This window comes from Macaca mulatta, chromosome 3, assembly GCF_049350105.2.
Source record: "Macaca mulatta isolate MMU2019108-1 chromosome 3, T2T-MMU8v2.0, whole genome shotgun sequence".
NCBI lineage: Eukaryota > Metazoa > Chordata > Mammalia > Primates > Cercopithecidae > Macaca > Macaca mulatta.
The window spans coordinates 48,498,643-48,524,812 of record NC_133408.1 but is presented as its reverse complement, the minus strand read 5'-3'; the positions used below and the strand labels follow the sequence as shown (position 1 = coordinate 48,524,812).

At 53.9% G+C, this 26,170-nt stretch overlaps 2 protein-coding genes and 1 long non-coding RNA gene across 5 annotated transcripts; all 3 read left to right on the top strand.

The window, feature by feature from the left end:
* The first annotated feature begins 3,251 nt into the window (after nucleotides 1–3,251).
* On the top strand, nucleotides 3,252–5,518 carry LOC144339737 (uncharacterized). Its single transcript, XR_013415111.1, has 2 exons — nucleotides 3,252–3,675; nucleotides 3,785–5,518. It is a non-coding gene; the product is annotated as an uncharacterized LOC144339737 (long non-coding RNA).
* A 6,661-nt stretch (nucleotides 5,519–12,179) lies between these two features.
* Nucleotides 12,180–17,542, top strand: FIS1 (fission, mitochondrial 1). 2 transcript variants are annotated; one of them, NM_001266401.1, is made up of 5 exons: nucleotides 12,180–12,318; nucleotides 13,156–13,288; nucleotides 16,270–16,346; nucleotides 16,918–17,023; nucleotides 17,240–17,542. In NM_001266401.1, the coding sequence occupies exons 1-5, from the start codon at nucleotides 12,274–12,276 to the stop codon at nucleotides 17,335–17,337; spliced, it is 459 nt and encodes a 152-aa protein (NP_001253330.1). In that variant the 5' UTR covers nucleotides 12,180–12,273; the 3' UTR covers nucleotides 17,338–17,542. The 2 variants fall into 2 exon arrangements, with proteins under 2 accessions (NP_001253330.1, XP_077851288.1); XM_077995162.1 differs by having other exon boundaries at nucleotides 12,193–12,318; nucleotides 13,156–13,332; nucleotides 16,238–16,346; nucleotides 17,240–17,534.
* Nucleotides 17,240–25,142, top strand: CLDN15 (claudin 15). 2 transcript variants are annotated; one of them, XM_015134532.3, is made up of 6 exons: nucleotides 17,240–19,235; nucleotides 19,388–19,821; nucleotides 22,747–22,911; nucleotides 24,321–24,402; nucleotides 24,512–24,628; nucleotides 24,717–25,142. In XM_015134532.3, the coding sequence occupies exons 2-6, from the start codon at nucleotides 19,605–19,607 to the stop codon at nucleotides 24,820–24,822; spliced, it is 687 nt and encodes a 228-aa protein (XP_014990018.1). In that variant the 5' UTR covers nucleotides 17,240–19,235; nucleotides 19,388–19,604; the 3' UTR covers nucleotides 24,823–25,142. The 2 variants fall into 2 exon arrangements, with proteins under 2 accessions (XP_014990018.1, XP_077852703.1); XM_077996577.1 differs by having other exon boundaries at nucleotides 17,265–19,235; nucleotides 19,361–19,821.
* The last annotated feature ends 1,028 nt before the right edge of the window (nucleotides 25,143–26,170 follow it).

Here is a 26,170-nt window from a genome sequence, read left to right as displayed (position 1 = left end):
AATCTCCTGCCTCAGCCTCCAGAGTAGCTGGGATTATAGGTGTGTGCCACCACGCCCAGCTAATTTTTGTATTTTTAGTAGAGACAAGGTTTCACCATGTTGGCCAGGCTGGTTTTAAACTCCTGACCTCAGGTAAGCCGCCCACCTCAGCCTCCCAAAGTGTTGGGATTACAGGCATGAGCCACCATGCTCAGCCAACTTCTCCTTCTTCTTGAGAAAGGGTCTTGCTCGGTCACCCAGACTGAGTGCAATGATGCAATCATAGCTCACTGCAGCCTGAAACTCCTGGGCTCATGCAATCCTCCCACGTCAGCCTTTCAAGTAGCTGGGACGACAGGCACACGCCACCATGCCTGGCTGGTTCTTTAATATTTTGTAGAGACAGTCTCACTATGTTGCCCAGGCTGCAGATCTGTTTCTTGGTGATAACTAGTCCAGGTTTCCTTTGTGATCACCTTGAAACAACTGACTAATATGGGGTGTCTTAGATACTTACAAGCTTGGAGCTAGAATATGGAGGAAAAAGGGGAGCAGGCCGGGCGCGGTGGCTCAAGCCTGTAATCCCAGCACTTTGGGAGGCCGAGACGGGCGGATCATGAGGTCAGGAGATCGAGACCATCCTGGCTAACACAGTGAAACCCCGTCTCTACTAAAAAATACAAAAAAAAAAAAATAGCCGGGCGAGGTGGCAGGCGCCTGTAGTCCCAGCTACTCGGGAGGGTGAGGCAGGAGAATGGCGCAAACCCGGGAGGCGGAGCTTGCAGTGAGCTGAGATCCGGCCACTGCACTCCAGCCTGGGCGACAGAGCCAGACTCTGTCTCAAAAAAAAAAAAAAAAAGAAAAAAGAAAAAGGGGAGCAGACCAGTGAAAGTTCTAGAATAGCTATAGAGGAGGGACTTGGGGGTAGTAGTGTACTTGAAAGGGGTTGAAGCTGTATCCACACCCTAAGCATTCAGATTTCAGTAAGACCATAATCTAATTACTTGTGGTGGTTTTGGGAAGGAAAAGCTAATGAGGATTAGAGGGAACTAAATCCTCCTAAACCGTTTCTACTGCAGCCACAGCTCTACATCATTGCAATGATAAATTAAATTCTGGGCCAGGCACAGTGGCTCACACCTGGAATCCCAGCATTTTAAGAGGCCAAGGAGGGAAGATTGCTTGAACTTGAACTTAGGAGGTGGAATCTGCAGTGGGCTGTGATCGGGCCACTGCCCTCCAGCCTGGGCGACAGAGCAAGACCCTGTCTCGAAAAAAAAAAAAGAAAGAGGTCTGTTGCAGTGGCTCACACCTGTAATCCCAACACTTTGGGAAGCCGAGGTGGGTGGATCATGAGGTCAGGAGTTTGAGACCAGCCTGACCAACATGGTGAAACCCCATCTTTACTAAAAATATAAAAATTAGCCGGGCGTGGTGGCGTGCACCTGTAATCAGAGCTACTCAGGAGGCTGAGGCAGGAGAATCGCTTGAACCCGGGAGGCAGAAGTTGCAGTGAGATGAGATCATGCCACTGCACTCCAGCCTGGGTGACAGAGCGAGACTCCATCTCAAAAAAAAAACAAAAAACAGAAAACAACAACACAAACAACAACAACAACAAAACTGTGCATAAAGCCATTAAGTATGCCGGTGACACCATCAAAAATAACAATTGTAATTGTTAACTTTTAGAACATGAGGTAGCGGTTAGAGTAGGAATGCTGTCCTTAGCTGACCTGAGTCAACTCTAGACTCATTTTTCTACCAATAATTTGCACATATTGGATAAATATTTGCTAAATGAACAGGTGAATGAATGAATACATCTGGACTCCCTTGTGTAGTTTAGCAAAAGGGGAGCATGCTGGCTGGGCACAGTGGCTCTTGCCTGTAATCCCAGCACTTTGGGAGGCTGAGGCGGGAGGATCACTTGAGGTCAGGAGTTTGAGACCAGCCTGGCCAATATGGTGAAACCCTGTCTCTACTCAAAATACAAAAATTAATCAGGCGTGGTGGTGCACACCTGTAACCTCAGCTACTTGGGAGGCTGAGGCAGGAAGATTGCTTGAACCCGGGAGGTAGAGGTTGCAGTGAGCCGAAGTCATGCCACTGCACTCCAGCCTGGGAGACAGAGTGAGACTCTGTCTCAAAAAAAAAAAAAAAAAAAAAAGGGGAGCATGCTAATATCTATTTGATCTTTTCCTTTCCCTCCCTCCCTTCCTTCCTCCTTTCTTCCTTCCTTCTTTCTCTCCTTCCTTTCTTTCTTTTTTTCTTGAGACAGTCTCACTGTGTTGCCCAGGCTGGAGTGCGGTGGCACAATCTCTGTCCACTCCAGTTATGAACTCCCAGGCTCAAGCAATGGTCCCATCTCATCCTCTAGAGTAGCTGGGACTACAGGCATTCAGCACCGTGTCTGACTTACTTTTTGTAACATTTTTGTAGAGACGGGGTTTCGCTATGTTGCCCAGGCTGGTCTCAAACTCCCGGCCTCAAGTGATGGCCCCCGCCTTGGCCTCCCAAAGTGGTGGGATTACAGGCAGGAGCCATCGTGCCCAACCTAGAATACTTAATTCTTTTCTTTCATGCATTATTATTATTTATTATTATTACAGTGTCTTGCTCTGTTGCCCAGGCTGGAGTGCAGTGGCGTGATCTCGGCTCACTGCAACTTCCGCCTCGCGACTTCAAGTAATTCTCTGCCTCAGCCTGCCGAGTAGCTGGGACTACAGGCACACGCCACCACGCCCGGCTAATTTTGTATTTTTAGTAGAGACGGGGTTTTGCCATATTGGTCAGGCTGGTCTCGAACTCAGGTGATCCGCCCGCCTCAGCTTCCCAAAATGCTGGGATAACAGGCGTAAACCACCCCACGCCCGGCCGATCAGTACTTTTTAAAAACTCTTAGGTTCAGGGTACATGTACAGGTTTGTTATATAGGTAAACTAGTGCCACGGGAGTTTGTTGTACAGATGGTTTTGTCACCCAAGTACTAAGCCTAGTACCTGAGATGACAACTTCTGAAAATAATATAATCTGATAAAAGCGATGGACACTCTCTTTCACTTATAGGAGGCGCGGCGCGGAGCGGCGCCGCTCCCCGCCCCTCCTGCTGAACTGAGTCGTTAATTGGCCAGTGGGGTCCCTGTGCCCCGCACCGGCCTAGGGCGGCTACTGCGCAGATGCCTTGAGCGTTGCTCCGAGTCCTCCAGCCCACCGAGTCCTCCTCCTAGATCGGCCCCAGAAGAAACGCTTCCTCTTCCCTCTTCGGAGCCAACGAAACCGCCACCCGGAAGCCTAGACGCCCGGAGGTTCTGAGCGTCCTGTTCGGATCTCCTACTGTTACTCTTTCATTCACCCCAGAAATGATTTCTGAGTTCCCGGCCTTTGTCAGAGAGATGAACGAGGCACGGTCCGTGTCCACCTAAAGGACAGTAGGACTGGATGAGCGTTGTTTTCCAAGGTACAGGATGCCGCGCCTCCAAGGAGCCGAAGGGGCGGGAGGCCGCGTAGAGGAGGGGACGGTCCCGGAGCCTCGCCGAGCCTGCGGTGTAGACACCCCTGGTGTCTAGTGGTTGAGGATCTTCTTTTGGCCGAGCATGGTGGGTAGAAGGAAAGCTCCGAGCAGAAGAAAAGTGGCTGTCGTGAAGACATCTGCGTGTGGAGGGTGCGTGGGTGCCTGGAGCTGAAGCTGGAAAGGTGAGCAGGGGCGAGTCTGGAGGGCTTCGTGTGCGTGATAAGAAATTTAAACAGGATCCTAAGTAACCTAGGCGGTATTTTAGTTTTTTTGTTTTTGTTTTTTTGTGAGACGGAGTCTAGCTGTCACCCAGGCTGAAGTGCAGTGCCGAGATCTTGGCTCACTGCGGCCTCCGCCTTCCGGGTTCAAGCGATTCTCCTGCCTCAGCCTCCGGATTTGCTGGGATTACAGGCACGCGCCACCACGACTGGCAAATTTTTGTGTTTTTAGTAGAGACCGGGTTTCGCCATGTTGGCCAGGCTAATCTCGAATTCCTGACCTCCAGTGATCCTCCCGCCTCAGCTTCCCAAAGTGCTGGGATTATAGGCGTAAGCCACTACGGCCAGCCTAGGCGGTATTTTAATCTGGACATATGAGCTTGGATTTACACTTCGAAATACACCAGGTAACCAGGTTGGGTTGAGGAGGAAAAGTCTGTAGCCTGTTTGGGTATGGTGACAGAATCGAGGCGGGGATGGCCTGACATGTGTTTATTGGTGAGTAGTCTTGTGTCTCTTCCATTGACATGTAACTCTCATGACAGCAAGGACTATTACCTCTTTAGTTCGTTTCTCTTACCCAGCACTTAGAAGAGCGACTAGCCTGGCAAATGGTAGGTTCTTTTTTTTTTTTTCTGAGATGGACTCTGTCTCGTTGCCCAGGCTGGAGTGCAATGGCGCGATCTCAGGGCCCACTGCAACCTCCACCGCCTGGGTTCAAGCGATTCTCCTGCCTCAGCTTCCCAAGTAGCTGGGATTACAGGTGCCTGCCACCACACTTGGCTGATTTTTGTATTTTTAGTAGAGATGGAGTTTCACCATGTTGGCCAGGCTAGTCTGGAACTCCCAACCTCAGGTGATCCGCCCACCTCAGCCTCCCAAAGTGCTGGGATTACAGGTGTGAACCACCGTGCCCGGCTGGTAGGTTCTTTTTGTAAGATTTTTATGTGTTTATTTTTTAACTTAGTGTCGGGGTCTGGCTGTGTTGCCCAGGCTGGTCTCGAACTTCTGGGTTCAAGCAATCCTCCCACCCTCCCACCTCAGCCTCCTAAACGTAGTAGGTTTTTTTTTTTTTTGAGAGGGAGTCTCTGCTCTCTCGCCCAGGCTAGTGGCACGATCTCGGCTCACTGCAGTCTCCGCCTCCCAGGTTCACGCCATTCTCCTGCCTTAGCCTCTGGAGTAGCTGAGAATACAGGCGTCCACCACCACGCCTGGCTAATTTTTTGTATTTTTAGTAGAGACGGGGTTTCACCATGTTGGCCAGGATGGTCTCAATTTCCTGACCTCGTGATCCGCCTGCCTCGGCCTCCCAAAGTACTGGGATTACAGGCGTAAGCCACCGCGCCCGGCTGGTTCTTAAATGTTTTGATGGGTGAATGAATTGATAGTTGACAGAACTTTCTAACTGAATAGCAGATGGAACTGCAAAGTAGAGTAGACAGATTACTGAAAATTGGAAGAACGCAAATACGGAATCCTGTTCAGTGGGTGTTTTTGCTGAGCCCTTCTGGTGCAAAAGGCTGAAGCGGAAAGTGCAAAATAGGCCCCAGCTGCCGGTGTACTCCAGGGAGGGGTCCAGAGCCCAGAATCTGCCCATATACACCAGTTCTAGGTCTTAGTCTCACCACCTAAGATGTCAGTTTCCTTTCTGCCCACCCACCTGTCTGAATTTGAGAAGTAGCTACTTCTTTGTTTTGTTTTGAATATTGCCATCCACAGGCATAGAATCCATATGACTGTGACTTTAAGCCTTTATATTATTTCATTATATTGATGTATTATCATTTAATAAAACCATTGCCTGGCATTTTTGTTTTTTGTTTACCTTCACAGATAATGCAGGAATGAATATCTTCATGTCTTCCTTTTCCTCCATTTTTTTTTCTTTCATTGAGTGTTTTCCCAAAGGAGTAATTTTTGTTCTGTTTTGTTTTGTGTTCTTTCCTTTTTTGAGATGGAGTTTCGCTCTTGTTGCCCAGGCTGGAGTGCAATGGCGCAGACTTGGCTCACCACAACCTCCACCTCTCAGGTTCAAGCGATTCTCCTGCCTCACTCAGCCTCCCAAGTAGCTGGGATTACAGGCATGCACCACCATGCCCGGCTAATTTTGTATCTTTAGTAGAGACATGGTTTCTCCATGTTGGTCAGACTGTTTTCGAACTCCCAACTTCAGATGATCCGCCCGCCTCAGCCTCCCAAAGTGCTGGGATTACAGGCATGAGCCACTGCGCCTGGCCTTGTTTTGTTTTGTTTTGTTTTCACAGCGTTTCGCTCTGTCGCCCAGGCTGGAGTGCAGTGGTGCAATCTCAGCCCACTGCAGCCTCCACCTCCCAGGTTCAAGCAATTTTCCTGCCTCAGCCTCTCGAGTAGCTGGGAGTACAGGCATGTTCCACCTCGCCTGACTAATTTTTTTTAGTAGAGATAGGGTTTCACCATATTGGCCAGGCTGGTCTCAAACTCCTGACTTCAAATGATCCAGCCACCTTGGCCTCCTAAAGTGCTTGGATTACAGGCGTGTGAGCTACCGTGCCGAGCTGAGTTTAAGGGATTTTTATGGAAGCTTGATCACGTAGACATGATCAGTTATTAACTCAATCTCCAGCTCCTCTCTCTTCCCCAAAGGATGAGGGAGGAGGCTAAAAGTTCAAGCTTAGAGTCTAAGCTTCAAATCCTGGCTTGGTCTTCCTGGTGACCAGCCCTCATCCTGATGCTGTCCAGGAGCCCAGCAAGTCACTTCATTAGAACAAAAGGCACTCCTGTCACTCAGGATGTTGCAAGGGATTTTGAAGCTCTGTACAAGATGCTCTTACTGGCCAGGCGCTGTGGCTCACACCTGTAATCCCAGCACTTTGGGAAGCCAAGGCAGGCGGATTGCTTGAGCTCAGGAGTTCTAGACCAGCCTAGGCAACAAAACAGCCTGAACAACATGGCAAAATCCCATCTCTACAAAAAAAATACAAAAATTAGCCAGGCATGGTGGTGCGTGCCTATGGTCGCAGCTACTTGGGAGGCGAAGTGGGGAGAATCGCCTGAACTTGGGAAGTCGAGGCTGCAGTGAGCCAAGATCACGCCACTGCAGTCAAACCTGGGGTCAGAGTGAGACACTGTCTCAAAAAAAAAAAAAAAAAAAAAAAAAGATGCTCTTATTTCTTCCATCACTCAGGAAATTACAAGGATTTTAGGACCTTTGTGTTGGGAACCAGGGCAGAGACCAAATATATATATATACACACACACATATATACACATATACACACACAGATACACACACATATACACATATATGTGTGTGTATATATATATATATTTTTTTGAGACAGCGTTTTGCTCTTGTTGCCCAGGCTGGAGTGCAATGGGGTGATCTCTGCTCACCACAACCTCCTCGTCCCCAGGTTCTAGCGATTCTCCTGCCTCAGCCCCCTGAATAGCTGAGATTACAGGTGCCTGTCACCACGCCCTGCTAATTTTTATATTTTTAGTAGAGATGGGTCTCAAACTCCTGACCTCAGGTGATCTACCCGCCTCGGCCTCCCAAAGTACTGGGATTACAGGCCCCAGATATATAGTTCTTATTATGTCATGGTGCTTTTATTTGTTTAGTTATGTTTTTCTGTTTTCCCGATGAAAATGTAAGCTCCATAACAGAGCTTCCATTGTGCCAGGCCACTGTTTGTAGGCGACTAATTGAGCACCTACTACGTAGTAGTACTACATGGTGAAACCCGCCACCGGGGGTTTGAGAGCTGAAGGACGGCCTATAGGGCTGGTGTACATAGTATATACCAGGAGAGGCAGTGATAGATGAGGAAGAGAATTAAGCATGGCTAGACCCTAACAGACCTTGAAGGCTGTGTTTGTTCTAAGGGCAATGAGAAGAATGAGAAGGCATGAAAGGGTTTGATGTAAATTGAGAACTGCTTTTTTTTTTTTTTTTTTTTTTTGAGATGGAGTTTATCTCTGTCACCCAGACTGAAGTGCAGTGGCACGATCTCGGCTTACTGCAGCCTCCCTTCCTGGATTCAAGCAATTCTTCTGCCTCAGCCTCCCGAATAGCTGGGATTACAGGCGCTTGCCAGCACATCTGGCTAATTTTTGTATTTTTAGTAGAGACAGGGTTTCACCATGTTGGCCAGGCTGCTCTCGAACTCCTGACCTCAGGTGATCTGCCCACCTTGGCCTCCCAAAGTGCTGGGATTACAGGCGTGAGTCACTGTGTCCGGCCAGAGAATTGTGTCTTTGTAAGTCTTCTGACTACTGGGTCGTAAATGGATGGTAATGGGGTAAATGGAGGCACGAGACCAGTGAAGCAGCTGTTGAAGTCATCCAGGCAGAGGTGACACCAGTTTGAACATAATTGGGTGTAAATTTTTTTTTTTTTTGAGACGGAGTCTTGCTCTGTTGCCCAGGCTAGAGTCAAATGGCACAATACTGGTTCACTGCAACCTCCGCCTCCCGGGTTCGAGCGATTCTCCTGCCTAGCCTCCTGAGTAGCTGGCATTACAGGTGCACGCCACCACGCCCAGCTGATTTTTGTATTTTTTGTAGAGACGGGTTTCACCATGTTGGTCAGGCTGGTCTTGATCTCCTGACCTTGTGATACCCCTGCCTTGGCCTCCCAAAGTGCTGCGATTACAGGCATGAGCCACTGCGCCCAGCCATTGGGTATAAAATTAACAGGGACTACTTCCTATCACTATGTCAAAGGTGGATGGCTATGCTAACTAGACTGGAAAAGCCACAGACTTCGGATCTCTTCATTGGCATACAACTGAGCCACCTGAGTAAATCACTCTCCCTTCATTCCTTGTTGACATTCAGCAAATCCTGATGGTGCTTCTGCCATGTACCAGGCCTCTACCAAGGGCTGCAGCAAATATAAACATGACTGTGGTTCAGGCTGCCCCCCAAAAAGGAGCCTCCTAATAGAAGTAGTGTCCCCTTTGTCTTCCTGTGTTACTTGCCTTGCCAGTGTTTGCCTCCCGTCTTCAGTACTGTTTTCAGTCATCTGCTTCATATTGTGTCCATCTTTTTTTTTTTTTTTTGAGACGGAGTTTAGCTCTTGTTGCCTAGGCTGGAGTGCAGTGGTACAATCTCAGATCACTGCAACCTCCACCTCCCGGGTTCAAGAGATTCTCCTGCTTCAGCCTCCCGAGTAACTGGGATTACAGGCATCCACTACCACACCCAGCTAATGTTTTGTATTATTATTATTTTTCAATTAAAAAGTAAACTTCAGTGTCCAAAATGCAAACTTGGGGAGGACAGAAAGATCACATACAAGGCTGTCACTTCACACTTGGAGAGTTGCACAGCAGCGGGCAGAGGCGCTCCTCACTTCCCAGACAGTGCTGGGGCCAGACAGAGGCGCTCCTCACATCCCAGATGGTGCGAGGGCCAGGCAAAGGTGCTCTTCACTTCCCAGACAGCAGAGGCGCTCTTCACTTCCCAGATGGTAGGTGGCGGGGCAGGGGCGCAGTTTTTTGTATTTTTAGTAGAGATGGAATTTCTTTTTTTTTTTTTTTTTTTTTTTTTTGAGACGGAGTCTCGCTCTGCCACCCAAGCTGGAGTGCAGTGGCCGGATCTCAGCTCACTGCAAGCTCCACCTCCCGGGTTCACGCCATTCTCCTGCCTCAGCCTCCCGAGTAGCTGGGACTACAGGCGTCCGCCACCTCGCCCGGCTAGTTTTTTGTATTTTTTTAGTAGAGACGGGGTTTCACCGTGTTAGCCAGGATGGTCTCGATCTCCTGACCTTGTGATCCGCCCGTCTCGGCCTCCCAAAGTGCTGGGATTACAGGCTTGAGCCACCGCGCCCGGCCCTGGAATTTCATCATGTTGGCCAGACTGGTCTCGAACTCCTGACCTCGGGTGATCCACCCGCTCTGGCCTCCCAAAGTGCTGGGATTACAGGTGTGAGCCACCGCGCCCAGCCCTAGTGTCCTCTGTGCCTAACCCAAGGCCCAGGCAAAATTAGGTGCTCTATATGTCTCTGAATGAATGTGAAGTCTTCTCCTTGAGGCTTATGCTAGTGGGCATCAGGGAGCCAGTTCCCCAACCTGGGGATTCTCTCAAGGCTTACAGAGCTCATTGTATCAGTCATTTCAACCATCCAAGCCAAACAGGGAAGAACAACTCTTGCCTTTCTAACTCATGAGACTATTAAGAGAAAAAATATATAAGAGGCTTGGCTGGGCGCGGTGGCTCATGCCTGTAACCCCAGCACTTTGGGAGGCCGAGGCAGGCTGATCACCTGAGGTCAAGAGTTTCAAACCAGCCTAGCTAACATGGTGAAACCCCATCTCTGCTAAAAATACAAAAATTAGCTGGGTGTGGTGGGCGATGCCTGTAATCCCAGCTACTTGAGAGGCTGAAACAACAGAATCGCTTGAACCCAGGAGGTGGAGGTTGCAGTGAGCCGAGACTGTGCCACTGCACTCCAGCCTGGGTGACAGATGGAGACACTGTCTCAAAAAAAAAAAAAAAAAAAAAAAAAAAAAAAATTACCTGGGTGTGGTGGTACACACCTGTAGCCCTAGCTTCTTGGGAGACTAAGGCAGGAGGATTGCAGGAGCTCAGGAGGTCAAGGCTGCAGTGAGCTATGATTGCACCCTCCAGCCTGGGCCACAGAGTGACCATCTCTAAAAAATAATAAAAATTAAAGGGGCTTTGCAAAAGCGGAAGGTGTCTGATTATCCCCTGCCTGTGCAGTGCCTTGTTTACAATTAATTTGCTTTTCCCATGTTTATTCAACACATATTTATTGAGCACTCACTCTGTGCCAAGCCCTGTGCTAGATGCTAGATAAGCAAGATAAGCCTCTGCCCTCAAGGAGCTTACACTCCAGTGTGACTCAAGGGAAAAAGAATTTGAAAGTTAAGGCCGGGCGCGGTGGCTCAAGCCTGTAATCCCAGCACTTTGGGAGGCCGAGACGGGCGGATCACGAGGTCAGGAGATCGAGATCATCCTGGCTAACATGGTGAAACCCCGTCTCTACTAAAAAATACAAAAAAACTAGCCGGGCGAGGTGGCGGGCACCTGTAGTCCCAGCTACTCGGGAGGCTGAGGCAGGAGAATGGCGTAAACCCGGGAGGCGGAGCTTGCAGTGAGTGAGCTGAGATCCGGCCACTGCACTCCAGCCTGGGCGACAGAGCGAGACTCCATCTCAAAAAAAAAAAGTTAGGCCGGGCGCGGTGGCTCAAGCCTGTAATCCCAGCACTTTGGGAGGCCGAGGCGGGCGGATCACAAGGTCAGGAGATCGAGACCACAGTGAAACCCCGTCTCTACTAAAAATACAAAAAATTAGACGGGCGCGGTGGCGGGCGCCTGTAGTCCTAGCTACTCAGGAGGCTGAGGCAGGAGAATGGCGTGAACCCAGGAGGCGGAGCTTGCAGTGAGCAGAGATCGCGCCACTGCACTCCAGCCTGGGCAACAGCGTGAGACTCCGTCTCAAAAAAAAAAAAAAAAAAAAAGAAAGTTACTACCTACCCAGTCCCCTCACTGCACAGAAACTGAAGCCAGATGTGTCCACACCTTTCTCCTTCCCATGCTCTGATAGCTCGTCTCTGCTAAGCTCCCCATTGCCCGTGACCCCATGTGGCAGGTTTCCCGCCTGGGGTGCACTCAGAAAATGGTTTATGTAAATAATATTGAAAAGATTGGACCTTCTCCGCAAAGAATGGGGCCGTTGCTTTTTGAAAAACTTCCTGTTGATAGTATCTCCTATGACTACCCCAATCTCTGGCTGTGTGGTTTACAGATCCAGTTGCCTCTGCTCTTGCATCGTGAGAGTCAGCAGAGGCCCAAGAAACCCCGATACTAGTTTGCTGCTGTTGGTGGGTTTTTTGAGACAAGGTCTCAGTCGCCCAAGCTGGAGTGCAGTGGAGTGCAGCCTCAAACTCCTGGGCTCAAGCGATCCTCCTGCCTCAGCCGCCCCAGTAGCTGGGAGTACAGGTGCACGCCACCACGGTGGTTAATTTTTTAAAACATTTTGTAAAGATAGGGTCTCGCTGTGTTGCTCAGGCTGGTCTTGAACTCCTGGCCTCCAGCGATCTTCCCGCCACGGCCTCCCAAGGTGTTGGGGTTACAGGCGTGAGCCACGGGCTCGGTCCCCAGTTCTAGTTACGATTTTGTTGCAGGCGGTGAAAAGTCACGTGGCCTCCAAAGTCCTAGATTTCTGAGGGGCGTCAGCTTGGCAGCCTAATGTAAAGTGATCTCCGACTGGCTACCCACCCTCCGCTTTTTGCTCTTTTCATCCTGGGGGCTAACCGCTAAGACATAGCCTCCAGTTTCCCTCGGGAAGCCTCCGCGGAGGAAGGCACCGGCTAGGGCATCCGGGAAGACCCATCTGGGGAAAGTCTCCCTACGTGCAGTCTGCGGGCTGAAGGGGCCGGAGGAGCCTGCGTACTAGCGTCCCGCTGGCCCTGCTGCGCTGAGAGGAAGGGGCGGGGCGTCGCCAGGTCGTGCCCGCATCCGCCGGACGCCGGAAGTGGCTCTCCGCCCCTGCCACTGGGCCATGGAGACTGTGGCACAGTAGATTGTAGTGTGAGGCTCACGGGGGCAGTGGCCATGGAGGCCGTGCTGAACGAGCTGGTGTCTGTGGAGGACCTGCTGGTGAGGCCTGGCCCGGACAGAGGGAAAGGGAAGGTCGGAGGGCGGGTCCTGAGGAGAGTCAGGTATGGGCCGAACCCTCCTCCCGGCATCGGCTTGGCGGAGGGAAGCCGAACTACGGCTCCCGGCAGCCTCCACAGTGTCTGGCTCCTGCCCGGAGGGCCCGCTATGCCGCAGAGGCTCCTGGGAGTTGTAGTGTCCTGAGCCCCCACACCTCAGAGTACGGGCCTGTTGCCCGACAGTGGTTAGACTGACGGGTTCTGGGATTATGCAGGAGCTGTGAGCTCAGGGCGCTCCTCCAGCGGTGGAGGAATACAGTGACCATCAGAAGGCGTCACCTATTACTGCGTCCGGCGCGGTGCTAAGGCATCGCATGCCAGATCTCAGTCCTTGTAGCTCTAGGAGGTAGGCACTACTTCTATTCCTGGACAGTAAAAGGTCCAGGCCCGGCAGGGTGGGGCAGGATGGGGCCAGCAGGCTCAAATGAGGACCGCGTGGGCTGTTGTTGAGCAGTTCTGACAGTGTGTTTACTGTTTGGCCGCCGGGGTCAGCTGCTCCGGGAGCGGTGCCTGGAGCTGCCACCAGGTGGCATCTCCGCTCGGTACCGCCGGGGGGAGGGGAGACCAGGGGCATCTGTCCCAAGAGCTGGCCCACAGGCCAGGAGGAGCCGAAAGCCTGGGTCCCGTGCATGGAGATAGCAGACGCTGGGGTGCCAGATACCGAGACCCACGAGGGAAAGGAGGCAGAGCCAGGGATATGGGGTGTGACTGACACCATGTCCAGATAGAGAATGGTTGACGCCCTTCATTTCTAAATGATTCCTTTCTTCCCCTGTGGCAGAAATTTGAAAAGAAATTTCAGTCTGAGAAGGCAGCAGGCTCGGTGTCCAAGAGCACGCAGTTTGAGTACGCCTGGTGCCTGGTGCGGAGCAAGTACAATGATGACATCCGTAAAGGCATCGTGCTGCTCGAGGGTGAGGCGCTGTACTCTCCCCTTCCCGCTGCCATCTGGGCTGCTGTACGATGTGGGCCCCCGTAGTCCAGGCACCTCTCAGTTGTCTCCCGTAGATTTACTGCACCAAGGGCTATACTTAGCTTGACGTCTCCCAGTGAACTTTTGGCTACTTACCGCCCACCATTGTTTTGCCAGACGGAGTCGTAGCTTGTCATTTCCCCCAGGACTATCTTGATCTGGGAAAGTGACTTGAGGTCACGCAACTAATAAGTTCATGGCTGAATTGGGACTAGAAGCTCCCGTTTTGTGAGACCTAGGCCCATGCCCTTCCCCCCAACACCACCACCGTGTTGCTTAGTTAGCAGCTATTGAGAATCTTTTGTGGCATGGAAGAGGTCCAGAGGACTGTCCTACAAAATTGTGAGCACATAGTGCTTTTTGTTTTTTTTGTTTGAGACGGAGTCTTGCTCTGTCCTCCAGGCTGGAGTACAGTGGTGCTGTCTCAGCTCACTGCAGCCGCCCCCTCCCGGTTCAAGCAATTCTCCTGCCTCAACAACAGGCGCCCACTACCATGCCCGGCTAATTTTTGTATTTTTAGTAGGAACAGGGTTTCACCTTGTTGGTCAGGCTGGTCTCGAACTCCTGACCTCAGGTGATCTGCCCACCTCGGCCTCCCAAAGTGTTGGGATTACAGGTGTGAGACACCGCGTCCAGCCAGATAGTGCTTTTTGGATTGGACCCCTATTTCCCATTGGTTTTGTGTGGGTCATCATTTGTCAGAGACCACAATACTTAACCACTTAATTTCTCTGTACCTCCTTTCTTTTGTTCAAGTAATCATTTATAAGCACACAGTCAGTGTACAGCCATCCCTCTGTAGCCATGGGGGATTGGTTCTAGGAACCCTGCCCCACAAATACCAATAGCCATCCAAGTCCCTTATATAAAATGGTGTGGTATTTACATGTAACCTGTGCACCTTCTCCTACATACTTTCAATCATCTGTAGATTACTTATAATACCAAATACAATGTAAATGCTGTGTAAATAGTATACTGTATTGTTTAGGGAATAATGGCAAAAAAAAAAAAGATCTGTTCATGTTCAGTACATATGCAACTATCTTTTTTTTTTTCCCTGAGTATCTTTGATCCATGTTCGTTGAATCCATGAATACAGAATGCCAACTGTGCTAGCAAAGGATGCCTATTGAAAATCTATAAAAATGGCCAGGCGCAGTGACTCACACCTGTAATCCCAGCACTTTGGGAGGCCAAGGCAGGCCGATCACGAGGTCAGGAGTTCAAGACCAGCCTGATCAACATGGTGAAACCGTCTCTACTAAAAATACGAAAATTAGCTGGGCGCGCACCTGTAATCCCAGCTACTCAGGAGGCTGAGGCAGGAGAATCACTTGAACTCGGGAGACAGGTTGCAGTGAGCCAAGATCACGCCATTGCACTCCAGCCTGGGCAACAGAACGAGACTCCGTCTCAAAGGAAAAAAAAAATCTATAAAATATTCTTTCTTAAAAGATACAAATAATTTTACCCTATGTTTGTCTACTTTGGCAATTCAGATTTTCAGGTTTATTCTACAGCAGGGTGTAGCTGTAGAAGAAACAGCCTCTCTAAGTGATTATCAACAAATTCTAGTGCATAGAGTACAGTTATCCTCTGGGAAGTCTCTGAATTAAGAAAGTTAGGTGGGGCCAGGCACTGTGGCTCATGCCTGAGAAGGTAAGGCCAGAGGATGGCTTGAAGGCAGGAATTCGAGACCATCTGGCCTGTCTCTATAACAAAAATTTTTAAATTAGCCAGGCGTGGTGGTGTGTGCTTATAGTCCCAGCCACTTGGGAGGCTGAGGCAGGAGGATCAGTGACCCCAGGAGTTCGAGGCTGCAGTGAACCATGGACGTGCTACTGTGCTCCAGACTGAGTGACAGAGCAAGACGCTGTCTCCTTTTTTTTTTTTCCCCAAGACAGAGTTTCACTCTTGTTGCCCAGGCTGGAGTGTGCAATGGCGCAATCTTGGCTGACCACAACCTCCGCCTACTGGGTTCAAGCGATTCTGTTGCCCCACCCTCCTGAGTAGCTGGGATTACAGGCATGTGCCAACACGCCCAGCTAATTTTGTATTTTTAGGAGAGACGGGGTTTCTCAGTGTTGGTCAGGCTGGTCTCAAACTCCTGACCCCAGGTGATCCGCCCGGCTCAGCTTCCCAAAGTGCTGGGATTACAGGCGTGAGCCACCGCTCACAGCCAACCCTGTCTCTTTAGAAAAAAAAAAAAAAAGGAAGGAAGACAAAGTCAGGTGGGGTCTTTGGGGAAGGCTGATTGAAGGCAAGTTTTGAGCTATTTTTGTAAAGGGGGATTTTTTTTAACAGTAATTGGACAGCAGGCAGTTTAGTTAAAACCACAACAGCAGCACTTTGGGAGGCCGAGGCAGGCAGATCACTTGATGTCAGGAGTTTGAGACCAGCCTGGCCAACATGGTGAAACTCCATCTCTACTGAAAATACAAAAATTAGCCCGGCGTGTTGGCAGGCACCTGTAACTCCAGCTGCTTGGGAAACTGAGGCAGGAAAATCGCTTGAATCTGGGAGGCGAAGGTTGCAGTGAGCCGAGATCACGCCATTGCACTCCTGCCTGGGCGACGAGTGAAACTCCATCCAAAAAAAAACACAGCAGATGCCAAAACTGAGTCGTGCTGCCTTTGGCTTCTCCAGGGCCCCAATTTCCTCATTTCGGTTGGATGGACCAGTTGACTGTAATGCTGCTAAAGGGATGTTCTGTCACTGGTGTTGGGGCAGCTGGGGTTCACCCTGCTCCAGAGCTCTGGCTAGTGTGCTGGGAGTGACTGGATCTGAAAGGGAGGCTTAGGACCGTGACCCTCCCAGGATCACAGAGGCATTCAGAGAGTGCAAGGGGCCTCTGGGACACAGTATTAGGAAAGTATTAGGAAAGAAGCATTTCTCACCCTCTTCTCTGCCCCTCCCCAGAGCTGCTGCCCAAAGGGAGCAAGGAGGAACAGCGGGATTACGTCTTCTACCTGGCCGTGGGGAACTACCGGCTCAAGGTGAGATGGGGCCCCAGTTCCCTTGACCCTCCTCTGGGGCTACAGGACCTTCTTACTACGTCCTCCAGGGTGGATCCCTGGACAGCAGGAAGGCTGAAGGGGTGCAGATGTGCAGAGCGGTGTCAGATGAGGACTCTAAGGGAAGATCAGAGTGGCGAGGGTGTGGGGAGGAAGGTGACGTCAAGAGATTGGGTGCAGGCCCCAGCCTTGCACTGTTATCTCCCGCAGAGTTGGGGTTGTTTGTGGACTCTACTCTGTGGGGTGGGGCTGGAGGGAGGGAGGGGGTGGAGGTCGAGGGAGGAGCCCCCAGGGCTGAAGAAGGGAAGGCCCTTCAAGTGGGCAGGAGGAGTGGTGGATACTGAGGTGTAGCTGGCCCGGTGGCTCACACCTGTAATCCCAGCTACTCAGGAGGCTGAGGCGGGAGGACTGCTTAAGCCTGGGAGTTTGAGGCTGCAGTGAGCTGTGATTGCGACGCTGCCCTCCAGCTTGGGCAACAGAGCAAGACCGCATCTCTTATTTAAAAAAAAACTGCTGAGGTGTGTTTGAAGCGTGCATGTTTCCCCGAGTGCAGGAATACGAGAAGGCCTTAAAGTATGTCCGCGGGTTGCTGCAGACAGAGCCCCAGAACAACCAGGCCAAGGAACTGGAGCGGCTCATTGACAAGGCCATGAAGAAAGGTGACAGCCTCGGCCCCTTTGTTCAGCCCCGCTCTTCCCCATGCCTGGGCGCTTTGGTCTCTCTGTAAATGAACCCCTGCAGGCAGCCCCTCAGCCCCGCCCCTTCCAGTCCTTAGAGCCCCTTGCCCTGCGACTCCAGGTAGGGGTGTGCCTCCGTTGAGGAGCAGGGCTGGCGGAAGGGGACGGGCCCCTGACACTGTCCCTTTCCTTCCCCAGATGGACTCGTGGGCATGGCCATTGTGGGAGGCATGGCCCTCGGTGTGGCGGGACTGGCCGGACTCATCGGACTTGCTGTGTCCAAGTCCAAATCCTGAAGGAGGCGTAGGAGCCCGTGGAGAACGCTCCAGGAGGGCCCATCCATCCTCGCTGTCCCTTCCCTGTTCTCCCCCTGCACCCCTGTCTCTGTCCTCTGTGGCCTTCAACTAACTTCTGCTCCCCTGAGACCCGTTCTTCAGCCCCAAATCATGTGCTTTGGGATGAGTGTAAATAAAACGGGGCTGTGGCTTGGGAACCCCCGTGTCTGCACTGAGGGGAGGGGTGGGTTCCGAACGCTGGGCACAGGGGGCGGAGGTGTCACTCCTGGTCCTCTCCTGCCCCTGCCCTCCAGGTTGGCACAGGGTTCTTTGTCCACTGCGCAGCCCAGAGCCCACACCCCTCCTTCCTCCCTTTCCTGAAGCCACGTCCTTGAGAGTGCCGGGCAGCTCGGAGACACGGGGCTTTTCTCTGGTCCCAGAGTTGTGGGAGGAGGCAGTGACTGGAGCAGGGGTGGGCAGAACTGCGGGGTCAGGCCGGGCTTCAGGCCTGCGTTCTCCTCTGACCCACTCAGCTGCCTCTGTGGACTTTCCATAGCAAGCCCCCTTGGCTTCCTCCTCCCCGCCCTCCCCTCTCCTCCCTTTTTCTTCCTGTGGCCTCCCCTTCCTCCTACCTCCTACCTCCTCCTCCTCCTCCTCGGGGGATGGGGGGGCCCGGTGGGGGAAGGAATCCTGCATCTGGTATGGAGTAGGCGGGGGTCCTGGGAGGGGTCAGAGCCCAGGACGCCCCAGCTCTCGCCTGTGGGCTGGAAGGTCAGGACTCCGCCCCACCTGGCCAGTTTCGACCCCTCGTGCCAGGCTCAGCATGGGCCTGTTTTGCTTCACTGCATACCTCTCGTTCCACAGCCCAGGCCAACTCAGCCAGGAGTGGGGAGGAGACACCTGAGGGGAGGCCAGAGAAGCCCAGTAGGGCTGTGGGACCAGGGAGGTGTGCAGCCAGCACTGATGGCCCCCAGGGACAGAGCCCTAGGGAACTGGAGCAGGAGATAAGAGTGTCCACCCTGGGACAGGTGCTCTGCACTGGCTCGGGATGGGAACCCAGAGGCTGCTAATCCATCATCATTAATGAATAGAGTGGGTGACAGTCCCGATAACTGGGAACAGGTTGCAGAGCTTAGCCACAGGATCACGCTCCAGGCTCTTGGCAGCAGGACCAGCTCGATGCTGAGTCAAAGATCAACTTAGGAGGAAATTCGAGTTTTGGGCGAGAGCGACTCCCTGGTGGCCTCACTCAGCCCTGCGGCACTCACATCCAGGACAGTCCCGGGTGCTGAGCGCTGGTTATGTGCAGGGGGCTTGACTCCCTGGTCCCAACGAGGTCTTAGTGTGTTGCCCAGGCTGGTCTTGAACTCCTGAGTTCAAGTAGTCCTCTCAGCCCAGCCTCCCAAAGTGCTAGGATTACAGGCGAGAGCCACTGTGCCTGACCCCTGGTCCCAGTTCTCAGGATAGCCCATGCAGTAAGCAGTCGGGTCTGTCATTGACAGAGCAGAAGCAGGCTCAGGGGACTAACACTCCCTGTCTGAGTTCCCTGGTGAATGGATTGTGGGGCCAAGTTCCAGTCCAGGCTGGATGGAGCCCAGAGCTATGGGTCTCCCAGCTTCCCGTCCCCTCATTCCAGCTTCATCTTCCTTAAGAGACTCACATGCCCCAAACCCTCAGTCTGCGAGTATCTTAGATTGTTCTCACGGTTCCTCCATCCTTCTCCACTGAAGGCTGCTGTTCATTCTCTCTGTCTCTGTCCCTTGTTGCTCTCACATCTGTCTCTATCATCTTTTCACTCCTTGTCCCTCTTACTCCGTTCTCTGGCCCCCAATGAAAGCTGAGTCAGACAGATGCTTCCCCTCAGTTCCCAGTACCTCCCTTGGGGGCCCCTCGTTGGCTGTATCGTCAGTGGCTCCAGGGTAAGTCTGCCCCCCCACCCTCGTGGGGCGGGGAGCCCGGGGCAGCCCAGAGGCTGGGGGGAGGGGGTGGACTTTTGGCCCGTTTCGGTTATTCCCTCCATCTCGTCAACAGCTGCCGCGCGCAGGCTTAGCTCATTCCTCTGACCTGCCAGGAAGCAGAGAAACCCAGAGAGCGGGAGGGAGGCAGAAACCTGGAGGCAGAAAGTGGAGACGGACCTGAGCCCGAGGAAGACGCAGGCAGAGGCCGTGGCTGATTCCACCCCAGCCTGCCCAGACAACTCTCCTTAGCCGCAGCCCCGTCCAGTTCCCTAGGGGTTCTGCCCCTCCCCCTCTCTGGGGCACCAGCCCCCCAGGGCCCTGCATCCCACCATGTCGATGGCTGTGGAAACCTTTGGCTTCTTCATGGCAGCCGTGGGGCTGCTGATGCTGGGGGTGACTCTGCCAAACAGCTACTGGCGAGTGTCCACCGTGCACGGGAACGTCATCACCACCAACACCATCTTCGAGAACCTCTGGTTTAGCTGTGCCACCGACTCCCTGGGCGTCTACAACTGCTGGGAGTTCCCGTCCCTGCTGGCCCTCTCTGGTATGGGGTGGGGAGCGCTCCAGGGGGAGAGGGCGGCGGGGAAAAGCTGCAGAGACCCCAGGGGAGGGCGGGTACTGCCGTGAGGATGCAGGGAGCCCTGGATTAAGCTCTGGGGGTCTGGGTTCCTGCAGCCAGGAGTGCTGGGGACAGCCCCTGCCTAGAACTGGAGTGAAGACCTTGCCACACGTGGCCCCCTGTGCTAGCGTGGCGCTTTTAGCTGTTACAGGTGCAGGCACCGGAATCAGACCCCCTTTCCCAGCCCTGTGCTGTGGGCAAATGATGAAACCAGCCTCATCTCACCCACCTGTAGGGTCGGGGTGAGAGTCCCAGTTCCCAGGTGACTGAGAAAGTGCAGAATGTTAATGTGATGTTAACACACACAGGCATTCAGTACAGTTGAGCATGTGTTGGGGATGGGATTGCTGGGATGGGCAGGGGGAGGCGGCCCCATCTTGGATTCTTGTAGGTTGATCAACTTCCAGGCTCCACAGCCTCCCCAGCCTCACTGTGGGGGCACTGGTCTCCTTGTCCAGCTAATGTCTAAAGGGCCCCTGTGAAGGGAGGCGTCTTGCAACCTGCAGGTTGAGCGTCCGCTTTAAGGAGGCGGTGTGTGTGCAGGTGTGTGGGTCTTTTCGGGGTCTTAGAGGGCTGGCGCCGACAGCTCTTTGGGCCCAGAGCAGTTCTTTCTGTGGTTGCGGCAGCTTCCCACTCCCTGCTCCCCGCTAGGATGAGGCCGCCCCATTGTTTCTCCAGGGCAGTCTCCTTTCCGTCTGCCCCATGCCAGAGACCAAGCGCGGGCGACTGTGAACTGCGTGTGGTGCCACTGCACGCCCTCCTGGGTCCCTCGGGGCCAGTCCGCTCACCAGGCACCGTGTGGCAGGGAAGGAGCCAAGGGCGGCACTGGGTGTGAAGCAGGGCTTGAGAGCTCATCCCTGGGGATGTCAGAGCTGCTCTGAGCAGTTAGGGGGCCTGGGTGGGTCTCCTGTGCTCCCACTACTCCCAGCCCCTTCTGAGGCAGCGGCAGAGGCTTTGTGTTGTCATCCATCTCTCCAGGACTGACTATGTTCAGGGCTGGCGCCCCCCCCACCTTCCCTCCCCCCACCCAAAAAAACCCTATAAAAGCTGAGTACAATCTGGGCCAGAAGCCCAGAGTGCTGAGTGGCCAGAAGGGACACTGGAGGCAGCCCCTACACCCACTTCCCAGACACATCATACTGTGAGGAGGGGGCTCTGCTGTAAGCCTGCACACCTGAGAGGAGCACCCCTGGGAACTGCATGAATGACAGTGCCAGAGTCCCCAGGGCACGGGGGTAGAGGGTGGCTGGGTTCCGGGCCTTGGGCTAGGTGCTTCCACCTACATTATTTCCACGGTGGGGAAGTAGAGGGAATCTTTTACAGAAGCTGAAAAACCTTGGCAAGGTGCAGCACCCCACCCCGAGTCACACAGGCAGGATAGGGGAGCCGGGATTCAGACTCCACGGCTGGGGTGGTCCTGAGAGAGAGACCTGACTGTGTCTCCCAACTGTGCTCCCCAACCCCTGGCCATGCAGCCCATGTGCCCCGGGCTCTTCCATAATCTCTCCATTGACTGCCAGAGCCACCTGGGGACTCAGACTCGTGTCGGCCCCAGAGGGAGTGGCTGGGAGGAAGAAAGTGCTCCCGGAGAACTTTGCCCCTCCTGCCTACCCCCCCACTCTGCACCCTGCATCTCCTGGCAGGGGCCCAGCCTTTCCCCTTCAGCACCGACGGTTATGCCCCACCCGGGAAAGGGGTGCAAGGTCCTTGGAATGCTTGGCAACTATCAAAGACAGAGAAGGGAGGAGAAGGGGGAAGCAAGAGGGAGCCAGCAGCCTCCTTCAGCCCTGAGAAAAGGGAAACTGAGGCACTGAAAGACTGAGCTAGACTGACCTGGATGGGTCCTGGGCCCAGGATTCCACCTAGATCAGAAACTCGACCATTTGTGGTGGTCCTGAGCTACTCAGGAGGCTGAGCAGGAGGATCGCCTGCACCCAGGAGTTCAATCAAGGCTGCAGTGGTGAGCTGTGGTGGTGCCACTGCACTCTGGCCTGGGTGACAAAGCAAGACCCTGGCTCTAAAACTGCCCTAGACCCTCTGCTATACAGCACTGCTGCCCCCTACCTGTTATTCCAGGAAGAAACCAGGTCAAAATGTCCAGCACTGGGCTAGGACAGTGGGAAGGACTTGGAGTGGAATCAGACGTGGGGAAGGCGACAGGGATGCTTAGCTGTGGTTTCTGTAATACCCAGTCACGCGAGAGCAACCTGATAGGGCAGCTGTTCTCAGTCAGGCGACTTTGCACAATGATTGTCATGGCTTGTGGGGAGGGGGTTGCTACTGGCACCCCGTGGGTAGAGGCCAGGGAGGCTTCTGAACATCCCACAGTGCACAGGACGGCCCCCAGAACAGAGTTACCCAGCTCAGGTGTCAAGAGTGCCCAGGAGAAACCTGTAATCCAGGCACAAGCAAAGCATGCCAGGTGCATGGGAGGAGTGAGGAGCAGGGTGGGAAGCGTCCAGATGCCGAAGGAGGGAGGGGTGACTGCAACTGTGTAGGCTGGAGGAGCCCAGGGGAAGGAGAGGACTTGGGGACTGTTAGGTACAAGAGAGCAAGAAGGTGAGGGGGGCCTGGCGCAGTGGCTCATGCCTGTAATCCCAGCACTTCGGGAAGCTGAGGCAAACAGATCACTTGGGGTCAGAAGTTCGAGACCAGCCTGGACACCATGGTGAAACTGTCTAAAAATACAAAAATTAGCTGGGCGTGGTGGTGCATGTCTGTAATCCCAACTACTGGGGAGATTGAGGCAGGAGAATCACTTGAACCCGGGATTGTGAGGGGCTGTCGGGCTGGCTCCGTCACAGAGGGGAGGAGATGGGGGGAAAGGCTGACGACTGTGCCTGCCCCCAGGGTATATTCAGGCCTGCCGGGCACTCATGATCACCGCCATCCTCCTGGGCTTCCTCGGCCTCTTGCTGGGCATAGCGGGCCTGCGCTGCACCAACATTGGGGGCCTGGAGCTCTCCAGGAAAGCCAAGCTGGCGGCCACTGCAGGGGCCTTCCACATTCTGGCCGGTAACTGGGGGAAGGTGATGGGGCGGGGGTCTGCATGGTGGTGGGGGCCGGGGGTCCCCCTCAGCCGCAGACTTCAGGCTGCTTTGTCCTCACCTCATCTCCAATTCCCGCTCCTCATGCTCACCTCCCCTGCCCTGCTGCATGGACACCTGCTCACCCCTGCCTCATCCGTACTCCCCAAATCTCCTGGCAGCAAATCAGCCCAACGGCACTGTTTCTTGAGCTCCCAGTAGGGGCCAGCCACGGCCAGGTGTGGGAGGGACTTCAAAGATGACAGTGAGCGGCTGCCTCTGGGAGCTTACATCCTGGCTGGGGAGCAGAGTTAGGGTGCACACTGCGGCACACACACAGTGCACAACCACAGTGCCATACCATGGGGCATGGTGGCTCATGCCTGTAATCCCAGCACTTTGAAAGGCCGAGGCAGGGCCGGGTGCAGTAGCTCACACCTGTAATCCCAGCACTTTGGGAGGCTGAGGTGGGCGGATCACCTGAGGTCAGGAGTTCGAAACCAGCCTGGCCAACATGGTGAAACCCTGTCTCTACTAAAAATACAAAAAAAAAAAAAAAAAAAAAAAAAAAAAAGCCAGGCATGGTGGCAGGCACCTGTAGTCCCACCGACTTGAAGGCTGAGGCAGGAGAATCACTTGAACCTGGGAGGTGGAGGTTGCAGTAAGCCAAGATTGTGCCACTGCACTCCAGCCTGGGTAAAAGAGCGAGACTATCCAAAAAAAAAAAAGGCCAAGGCAGGAGAACTGGCTTGAGTCCAGGAGTTCCAGACTAGCCTGGGCAGCATAGTGAGACCCCATCTCAGCAAAAAACAAAAACAATGCCATCTGGCCACTGCTTTTCAATTTGCACCCATTGCCTCACAATAAACCTTCGAGGTAGGGTGGGTATTTCTGCTTTCCAGAGGTAAAGCAGGCCCAGAAAGGTCAAGAGGCCTGCAGGAGGACAAGCCCCTAGTGAGCAGGGTAGTGCTAGCCTGGGGGTCTTCCTGGCTTCAGGAAAGGACGACCCTGGGCTCCCAGGGCCCAGCTGGGCTTTCAAGGGTGGGCGGGATTTGGATGAGGCTCTATCTGGGTGAGGAGATGATGGGATGAAGGCCCTAGAGGTGAGCATGAACTAGGCAGGTCTGGGATCAAAGAGAGAAGAGGCAGGAGGAGGTCGAGGTAGTGGGAGATGAGCTGGGTGGGCTGGAATTGGGGGCCTAAGGGCTACCCTGAGAAGTTGACCCCAGGAAAGAGGAAGGCTTATAAACCGGGGTAGGCAGAAAGGAATTGAGTGAAATTGCTGCTCTTGGACTTGGTGCCCCCGTCCTACCCTGGGCAGCCCCTGCCTGCCTCTCCCCCTAAGCCCCCTCCCCCACTATCCCTCCCCCTGGACTGGGGTCGTCCTCCGGTCCCCAGGTATCTGCGGGATGGTGGCCATCTCCTGGTACGCCTTCAACATCACCCGGGACTTCTTCGACCCCTTGTATCCCGGAACCAAGTGAGTGAGGGGACTCCCGCCCCGCCCTCGGGGCAGCGGATGGGACTCAGCCCTGCCCCCCGGCTGGTGCCTCACTGGTCCCCTGCCCATGCGCCGCCTTTGTGCGCAGGTACGAACTGGGCCCCGCACTCTACTTGGGCTGGAGCGCCTCCCTGATCTCCATCCTGGGTGGCCTCTGCCTCTGCTCCACCTGCTGCTGCGGCTCTCACGAGGACCCCGCCGCCAGGTGAGCGGGGAGAGGCACAGGCTGGGACCGGGCAGGATTGGGGAGAGGAGGGCCGCGCCCCGGCTCTGACCCGGGCCTCTCGCCGCAGCGCCCGGCTGCCCTACCAGGCTCCAGTGTCCGTGATGCCCGTTGCCACCTCGGACCAAGAAGGCGACAGCAGCTTTGGCAAATACGGCAGGAACGCCTACGTGTAGCAGCTCTGGCCCGTAGGCCCCACTGGCCTTCCCAGTGCCCCAAGGAGAGGGGTCCTGGCCTGGGCCCATTCCCCTGTAGTAACCTCAGGGGCCGGCCACGCCCTGCTCCCGGAGCCCCGCCTTGGCCACGCCCCCGTGTCTTGCACTCCCGCGGCCCCTGCAGGTCAAGAACTGCTCTTGGGAAGTCGCATATCCCCCCCCCGAGGCTGGATCCCTCATCTTCTGACCTTGGGTTCTGGGCTGTGAAGGGGACGGAGGTGTCCCCGCACGTTTGTATTCTGTATAAATACATGCATTAATAAATGTATATTGTGACCGTTCAGGGCTTGAAGATGTCAGAAGCGGCCGGCCAAGCAAGGGGTGGGGGGTGGTGCCAGGGGTCGGTTCAGGTCTGGGACCCCAGACTGTCACCCTGTCCACCACTTTGGGGCTGTGTCGTACATCAAAATAGAAGGGGGTTGCAAGTGACTTCGCGAGTGGCACATAATTGCTGGTAAGAGTCACCAAGGAGCAGATCCCGGAAGCCCCCGCTCCAGGAAACTGGAAATAGCAGAGCTGACCCCTGGCCAGCCTGAGATCCCAAGCTGCTCCTTTCACTCTCCTCGCTGGTCTAGTGCAGAGCCGCGTGCCCTGGGCCTGAGCGTGGATGGTTATCAGGAGTGATAAGCCTTTTGAAATTCTGTTTAACATTAACTTGGGACTGGTGCAGACTTTCTCTGGGGAAGGTACAGTACCTTCCAGAAGAGCCTCTGGAGGTCTGTTGGCAGGGGTGTGTGGGCACCTCGGTGGTGTCCACCTCAGACACGGTTCTGGGTTGTGGGTGGGTTTGCTGCAGGCCCACTGGGTGCTGAGCACAGAGCAGCACCCACTTAAGACCGGACAGTGAGACCAGGTGTGGTGGCTCATGCCTATAATCCCAGCACTTTGGGAGGCTGAGGCGGGGGGTGGCAGGGGAGGATCACTTAAGGTCAGGAGTTCGAGACTACCCTGGCCAACATGGTGAAACCCCTTCTCTACTTTAAAAAAAAAAAAAAAAATTAGCCGTGCATGGTGGTGCATGCCTGTAGTCCCAGCTACTCAGGAGGCCAAGGCAGGAGGGTCGCTTGACCCCAGGAGTTGGAGGCTGCAGTGAGCTGTGATTAAACCACTGCACTCCAGCCTGGGCGACAGAGGGAGATCCTGTCTCATAAAAAAGAAAAAGAGAAAACAAAAAGACAATGAGGCTGCTAGGAAAAAGTCTGGTATCCAGTGAAGTGGGGAATGGAGCCCTATCCCAGCACTATCCTCTGCCGTGCGAACAAGTGGCCAGTCCCTTGGGGAGTCCTGGATTCTGACCGCAGCCCCCTCC